At 38.4% G+C, this 8,377-nt stretch overlaps 1 protein-coding gene and 1 pseudogene across 1 annotated transcript; one reads left to right on the top strand and one right to left on the bottom strand.

Moving 5' to 3' along the window:
* Positions 1–2,027: 2,027 nt before the first annotated feature.
* On the bottom strand, positions 2,028–2,873 carry LOC121765346 (annotated as a pseudogene).
* Positions 2,874–3,868: 995 nt separating this feature from the next.
* On the top strand, positions 3,869–7,281 carry LOC121764693 (translin-like). Its single transcript, XM_042160713.1, has 7 exons — positions 3,869–4,224; positions 4,492–4,588; positions 4,668–4,783; positions 5,620–5,664; positions 6,479–6,504; positions 6,783–6,918; positions 7,030–7,281. Exons 1-7 carry the CDS (start codon positions 3,879–3,881, stop codon positions 7,131–7,133), a joined length of 870 nt encoding a protein of 289 aa, XP_042016647.1. The 5' UTR covers positions 3,869–3,878; the 3' UTR covers positions 7,134–7,281.
* The last annotated feature ends 1,096 nt before the right edge of the window (positions 7,282–8,377 follow it).

The following is an 8,377-nucleotide window of genomic DNA, read 5'->3' as shown; positions in this document are numbered from 1 at the left end:
AGGATTTTAAGTATGTAATTTTTATTTTTTAGTATTTTAATTATGCAATTTTTATTTTTTAGGAATTTAATTATGTAATTTTTATTTTTTTTGTAATTTGTAATATTATTCCGGGTATTTTTAATGTATTTTAATTTTGTGGAAATGTTTTTATTTAAATTGAATAATGGAATGGTGGGACCCTTGTGCTCGTCCTTGCGGAAGAGCACAGATGTGAGTGTTGTGCTCTTGCCTAAGAGCAGACAGAAAAAGTGGGGCCGGACCCACATTCGTGCTCTTTGGCAAGAGCACGGATGTGGATGCTCTTAATGAGATGAAGGGAATATTTTTATTCTTTTAATTCGAATATTTTTTAAAATCTTGCATTCATTATTTCTACTGTAATATGCAGTTTTTAAATTTATATTTATTTATCTATTAAAAACAAATAATTCCATACGCCTATTCTCATACAGAATCAATGCTTGGAATTTGGAAATAATGCGTTTTCTCTATTCTAAAGGTTTCACTTTTAGCAACTATACTCAAATAATTTGTTGGAGTATTCTTGTTTTTACAAGCTAGTTATATTATATGGCGTACTATTTTTGTCCACAAAACAAAAAATAATCTAGGTGGTGTTTGACTTCCTAGATAAAATAGTACCAATATAGTACAATTTAGGATAGAGTTGTAAGATTGTTTTTATCATAAGGATCAACTAATTATCTCATGATTATTTATCTAGGATTGAGTTATGGTATTAAATCTCATGAACCAAACACACTACATATTTAATCTCGAGATACAATCTTGCAAACCGAACCCCTAGGGGTGTGCATTCGGGTTTCGGTTCGGTTTTTTGTCAAAACCGAACCAAAACCGAAAAACCGAATTTAGTTCAAAATCCAAACCGAACCGAACCCGAAAAACCGAAACCGAAAAACTGAAAACCGAACTTAAAAAACCGAAAAACCCGAACAAAACCGAAAAAACCGAAAAACCCGAAAAATAAATATAATATTAATATATATATGTGTAATTTATTTTATTTTATATGTACTAATAGAATATTTATATATAATATAAAATTAATAATACATATAATATATATAATATAGTAGAATTTATTAAAATAATATACTATATATGTAATATAATATAATATATTAAATTAATAGAATATATATATATAATTCGGTTATTCGGTTTTTCGGTTTTTTTCTTCTCCCGAACCGAACCGAACCGAAAAACCGAAATTTTTGTATTTTCAAAACCGAACCGAACCGAAAAACCGAAATAACCGAACCGAATTTCAAAATTTCGGTTTGGTTCGGTTCGGATATCCGGTTTCCGGTTTTTTTGCTCACCCCTACGAACCCCCCTTATATTACTAGTTTTAATACTCCTCTCGTCCCATAAAAATATGTGCACTTTTCATTTCTGCCCGTCTTACAAAAATATGTGCATTCTATTTTTGAAAAATTATATCAATTAAATAATGTATGTCCTACTATTCACTAATTCTACTTTAAGGCCATCCACAATAGGAATATCCCAGCAATAGCCCAGCCATAGCCCAGCCACTGCCACATCATCAGCACTAAAAATCCTCCTGCCACATCATCAAAACAAGCAAATAGCCCAGCAATAGCCCAGCCATAGCCCAGCCACATACTATCCACATCATTATTAACAAATATATACAAAATGAAATAATTAAAAATCACACAATATACGGAATTAAATTTACGACACAAAAACGAGAAAATTCACTAATATTAATAAAATATAAAAAGTACATTAATTAAAAAAATTACATAATTAAAAAAAAACTAATGGCGGTCAATCCTCCGTGCCCATAACTCTTCAATTAAATCCTTTTGGAGTCGAATATGAGCCGCCGTTTGGCGCATGTCGGCGTGTGCTTGTAAGAGGCCGGCTTCATCGTGAGGTACCCCACTCCGTACGTTGGGGGCGGCTACGCCGTGGCTTGGACTGGCTTCATTATCGTCGTTGACCCAATTGGTCAGTTCGCTACCTTCATCTTCGACAATCATGTTGTGCATGATAATACATGCGTACATGATATCAGCAATGCATTGGACATCCCACAAACGCGTTGGACCCTTAATTGCCGCCCATCGAGACTGGAGCACACCAAATGCGCGCTCCACGTCCTTGCGCGCCGACTCCTGCCGTGCCGCAAAGTAGGCCTTCTTCGCATCTCCTGGGCATCAGATCGTCTTCACAAAGACGGGCCACCTAGGGTATATCCCATCCGCCAAGTAGTAGCCCATATCATGTTGGTTGCCGTTGGCGACAAAACTGATGGCCGGACCGACGCCCTGACACTGCTCGTTGAAAAGTGGCGACGAGTTGAGGACGTTGAGGTCGTTGTTCGAACCAGCTATCCCAAAATACGCGTGCCAAATCCAAAGCCGGTAATCAGCTACGGCCTCCAGGATCATCGTGGGATTCTTTCCCTTGTAGCCGGACGTGTAGAACCCCTTCCAGGCTGCGGGACAGTTCTTCCAGTCCCAATGCATACAATCTATGCTGCCTAACATACCCGGGAACCCATGCTGACTCCCGTGCATCCGCAACAGATCTTGGCAGTCTTCGGGGGTAGGCTTTCGCAGATACTGATCACCGAATACTTCTATCACTCCCAGACAGAAATTCTTCAGACATTGCAAGGCAGTCGTCTCACCGATGTGGAGATACTCGTCCCACATGTCTGCCGCGCCTCCGTAGGCCAACTGCCGGATTGCCGCAGTGCACTTTTGAATAGGTGTGTGGCCGGGTCTGCCAGACGCATCGTGTCTGAAGCGGAAATACAGATATCGAGACTCCAAAGCGTTGACAATACGCATAAACAGGTTCCTGGTCATCCTAAAACGACGCCTGAAAAGGTTGGCGTTGAACCGAGGCTCCTGTGCGAAGTAGTCTTCGTATAGGCGCTGATGTGCAGCTACGTGATCCCGATCAATCACACTGCGGCGGTGGACCACTGGGGGAGGTCGAGGTATCGCCGGCTGCAAGGCCCTTTCCATCCATTGGTTTATCGCGTTGGTCGTATAGGCGTCCAATGCCTCGACCATTCGACGTTCGTACTCCTCAGCATCCCCTCCGCTACCACCACTACTACCACCAGCATTACTCATTTTGCGTTGTTGATCTTGAACAGAAATTAAGATAGAGAGAGTACTCGTTAAAATAAGTCGTGCGAATGAAAATGACGAACAAAGCGCGTATATATAGTGTTTCGAAAAAAAAATATTATTTTTTCGCGCTAGGCGGTGCGCTGGGCGATCCGGGCGCTGCAATAGCGCCGAACGGACCGCCCAGCCGACCGCCCAGCGCCACATAACCGCCCAGCGCTGCGCGGTTTCTCTCTCCACTCAGCCGCTGGGCGGCTGCAATAGACCGCCCAGCGAACCGCCCAGCGCCGGCGCTCGGCTGGGCGGTCGCTGGGCGCCTATTGTGGATGGTCTAACTACCATTCTCATCATCTCTCTTGCTTTACCATACCATTCTCCTCATCTTCCTTACTTTACTAATTTTTTCTTAATTCTCGTGCTATATCCATCGCTCATATTTTTATGGGAAGGATGGAGTTAAACATAAGAGGAAAAAAAATGAAAATAAATTTGATAAAATAAAACAATAAGCATTAAAAAAGTTTTCATAAATTGAAATATGTCTAATTTTGATAGAAAAATCAAAATGAAAATTGAATAATTTTTTGCAAAAATTTCGATGGACAAAATTTATGTACGATATCGATATGAAATTAGTTATACTAAAAAAATTTAGTATATCGCATATTTGGCCCATACTTTAATTGATAATTAAACAAATAAATCTTGGAAAAGAAGACCGTATCTCCAGTAAACATGAAAACGGCGTTTCGAAGCGCCATTTGTGCAACACTCGCAATTTTCTCCCGCTCTTCCCTAAACCCTACCCACCACTCCCACTCTCCCATTCTCTTTCACCGCAACCGCCGCGCCGCTCTATTTCCGGCTAAACCTTCTCTTTTCACTTCTATGGCAAGCTCCGACGCTCCTCTCTCACCTACCATCCACGTGCTGGAAAAGCAGTTCGAGGAGTTCCGCCACCAGCTCGATGATTCCGGCAGCTTGCGCGACCGTATTCGCAGCGTGTCTATCGAAATTGAGTCCGCCACCAGGCTCATGCATTCCAGCCTTATGCTTGTTCATCAATCTCGCCCTTTACCTGGTGCGATTTCGTTATTTCCAGCTTTAATTACGGAATTTTCAGTGAAAACTTAGGTCTTATGGGAATAAATTTGTGGCGTTGGAACTGAAGTTATTAATAGGTTCGTAAAATTGAAGTATATACTCAGCCCTAAATCTAATGGTCATTCTAATGTTGCTGATAAAAAAGTTGGAACAGGAAAGAAACTTATGAAATTTATCCTGTGTTCTTATTGTTGCTTTAGCCGTTAGTACTGTTGTTGTTGTTGAAAGCTGGTTTGTTAATTAGAGGTGTTGGAGAAGGCCACGGGGCAGATTGACGCGCTGAGAGGACTATTTAGTAAGCTTGCAGAAATTATGCGTGAATGTCCTGGCCAATATTATAGGTAAGATAAAGATAGAGAACTATCACACATGTAAAATGCTTTCTGTTCGGAACTAACAATTATTTTTGCTGAGCTATAGGTACCATGGCGATTGGAGGAGTGAAACTCAGGCTGTTGTATCAGTTCTTGCTTTCATGCATTATTTAGAAACCGAAAGTCTTCTTTTGCATGCAGAAGCTGAGGAGAAACTTGGGTGTATGTTCCTGTTATTTTTTTAACCCAAAACTTTATTGTATGGTGGTGTACTTAACATGCAACTTGCAAATTCAGTCTAGTATCCATTTTGTATTTTTTTTAAGTTACTTGAACTCTTGAAGTAGTTGTGGAAAATTAAGCTAGTTCCGCCTAACTTCTTTTAGGTGATTATGGTTTGGTATTGAATTATTGATGCAACTTAACTTTGGATATTCTTTCCTTCAGAAGTTTTTTTTTTGTTTTTCCCAATTCACAAGATCCAAATCTATGTTTCTTAAGTGCCATCTCTATATGATAGGTGGAGACTATCTTAGTAGAAGAGGAAATTGTGATTGAAGCTGTTCCAGTGGAGAGTCTTTCTTACTAAAAATCTCTCTTCCTGTTGATCTGCAACATACTACCTTAGGCATATGTCCTGAGATTTTTGGTTAGCACGGGTGGAGAGTCATGTTTCACTTATAAATTTATTCTGCAATAGCTGAAGCTGTGGTTGTGTGATTTTTTTATGTTGCTGCTAAATTTCAGTGTATGGAATCTAAATATCTAATGGTTCACTGGTTTAGCTTAATGAGCAAGTCTCCTGCTTCAGTTTTTCTTCTACTGTAAGAACCTGTGTATCTGTGTCCCGTCTTCCTTTAGCAACGAATTTGACTTGTTAACTTTTGTATTTTTGTATAACCTTTTCCCTTTTCGTGTCAGTTTTTGTGAAGATATTCTTTAGGGCCAAATATATAGTGTTTTAGTGTTTAATTGTTTATTTTCTTGGGACTTTGTCTGACTTACCATTAACTCCAAAGACTGATGAAGTTTAATCCCATTCTTTATCTTTTATCCAGTAAATCCGTCAGAGTTTGGCCTCGATACTGAAGACTATCTCACTGGTAAGCATTAAATAACCATAATGTTGTCTAATGTTTTATAGGTTTTAACTCTGAAAGTATTTTATGCATCTTTTCCATGTTCTATTTCCATCGTTCATTTGGGATTGTTTGATTGGATTCTTCTTTGGGCTGAAGTATTTATCAGTTCACTTCACTAACTGATAGCAAACAAAATAATTCTGGTTGAGCCACCTTATGAATTTGTTCTTGTATATGTTAGGCTGATAGCTACTGTATTTCAGCTTAGAACATTGGAAAGTTTATATTACCACATCCGTCCTCATCCTGCTATAGGAGCTCACTTGTATGCATGGATAATGTCTTATCCTGAATTTATTATGAAAACCTTAAACTATTATTATAGTGCCTTTCAGTCTCACTTTTATTGTGTATAAATTAGGGCTTTGAAAGAATGTTGCTGGTATGGACTACATAACACCGAAGATCATCAAAATTGAATGGCTGAAATTTACTGCTCTAAAAGACTATGATATGATTTAAGGAGTGGTAGTTTGAATTGCCCAGTAGAATTAGTGATATGTTTTGCTAGAATTGCTTAGCAATGACTATTTATGAGTTTGAGATTTTTTACTTTCCTTCAACTTGACTTCTACATCATACTGTATGTTTGAATCTCACATAAAATTTACTAGTTGTAAAGCTATCCCTTGCCTACCTCAAAATCACAAATAATAGCTCTTGTTTCAGAGCAAGGTGTTATCCGGAGTAAAGACACCAATATTTCTTATATAAGCATTCTCCTACTGTCTTGTTTATTTCAAAGTTATTAATATTGATTTCTTTCCTTTTGCAGGTATCTGTTTTATGTCCAATGATTTGGTATGTACAGGCATGAAATTATGTTTAAGAATTTGTTTCTATAAGTTTGGCATGCTTGGGAAATAATGGAATCGTGGGTCACCCTATTACTGATTCCGTATTACTGGAAAAATGAGTTTTAGTATTCAGATGTTGTAAGAGGCATTGATTTCTCTATGAAGAAGGAATAGCTAAATGCTAGGCTTATTTGAACAAGAAAATAGAGGAAATGTTGAATAATAAGCTATGTATTGGTGTTAGTGGCCTTAATAATAAGCTATGTCTTGCCTTATTTGCAGCCTAGGTATGTGGTAAACCGGGTGACTGCTGGAGACTATGACTGTCCAAGAAAAGTATTGGCGTTTTTGACTGATTTGCATGCGGCATTTCGGATGCTCAACCTCCGGAACGACTTTTTGCGCAAGAAATTTGATGGTAAGCCAATTACAGACCTTAGGTGTGCAAGGGCCTAGTGCATTTGTTACTTGTTAGTCCAACTATATGTGTGTTGTTGATATGTACCTAACTACCTATGTTTGTTTCCAGGAATGAAATATGACCTTAGAAAGGTTGAAGAAGTTCACTATGATGTGAAAATCAGAGGATTGGCAACAGATGCAGAATCAAAGGGAGATGGAGAAAAATCATGAACTATATATTTCCTTTTGCACGTGGCTTGATTTCAGCCCTTTTTGTAGTATGATTTTCAATGTTTTCATCTGCATGTTCAAAGACCGCATCCTTGATGATTTTAGTTGGCATTCGAATTTAAAAGAAGCCGCATAAGTATATTCGTAATTGTTGGATGCAACTCGATTAACAGTAGGCAAGGTCAAACAAGGTTAGGAGGCTGCTCATCACTGAATTTATGAATTACACAAATTCAACATGCATCGTACTTGAAGAAAGAGAGTAAAAGATGATTTGACATAATCTGATTGAAAAAGTGTGAGTCATTTTTCATGCACAAATCTGCCCTTACAGCACTTATTCCTATTTTGAAGGCAATATTGCTCCCTATATTTCTTGCTTTTCTCAAGAACGTGACATGCATACTCACCACTTTGCCTCCTGAAAATAATCTTATGCTTACATGGGTTTTCAAAATAAAAAAAAAACACTCGTTTTGTTACTAAAAAATTCTCTTAACATGCTGATTTTTATGTCAATGAGATCTTAGCTATGTTGCCATCTTTGTAACTTTCCACTCTCTGCTAATATTTGCATTATTATTCCTTTCCAGTCTTGTCTTGTGCCGAAACACCTTGAGGCACCAATCAGATGAAAGTAAGATGGGAATAGCTACTGTGCCAACACCCAGTCAATCACTAGTCGGAAAATGATTGAATGTAGCATCATACATCAATTTGTGCATTCAAATACTGTTAGGTATGTGGTCATGTGATTTGGCTCGGGCATGGTTCGAATGAGATGGCTCGGGGTATTGGTGCAGATGCAAGAGACTCAGCAATACATTCTGCGTAAGGAGTTAGTTATAACTAATCTTCTGACTCAGCAGAGGATATAAGTGTGTTAGTTGAGTTAAGCAACAATCCAATCGAGTTCTATCATTCAGAGGGAGAATCAAAAGAGTGTGAGAGGAAGAGAACACTTGTGATCAGATCTTGAGATTAGATAGAGTGCGAGAGTGTTGTTCTTCATTCCATTTTGTGTTTCCCGTTGTAATCTCCATCTAGTATCAGTGAATCATATAGTTTCCCGTGGACGTAGGTTTGATTAAACCGAACCACGTAAAATCCTCGTGTTGTTTCTGTTCTTGTTGTTCTTGGATCCGATCGCCATCAATCCAACAAATACAAAATATGACGATCATCCTGAGATGGAAATTTTTGATTAGTATGTTATAAGTAAATAGTTTCCGCAGTAAAAACAA

This window comes from Salvia splendens, chromosome 14 (genome assembly GCF_004379255.2).
Source record: "Salvia splendens isolate huo1 chromosome 14, SspV2, whole genome shotgun sequence".
Classification (NCBI taxonomy): Eukaryota; Viridiplantae; Streptophyta; class Magnoliopsida; order Lamiales; family Lamiaceae; genus Salvia; species Salvia splendens.
This window is presented reverse-complemented; position numbering and strand designations above follow the sequence as displayed.

Bases quoted from the DNA above. Each gene is read 5' to 3' on its own strand.
- LOC121764693 (XM_042160713.1), top strand. From the start codon at position 3,879: ATGAAAACGGCGTTTCGAAGCGCCATTTGTGCAACACTCGCAATTTTC. The intron at 5,665-6,478 runs GTAAGCATTAAA...TTCCTTTTGCAG, and splicing joins TACTGAAGACTATCTCACTG to GTATCTGTTTTATGTCCAAT. The intron at 6,919-7,029 runs GTAAGCCAATTA...GTTTGTTTCCAG, and splicing joins TTTGCGCAAGAAATTTGATG to GAATGAAATATGACCTTAGA.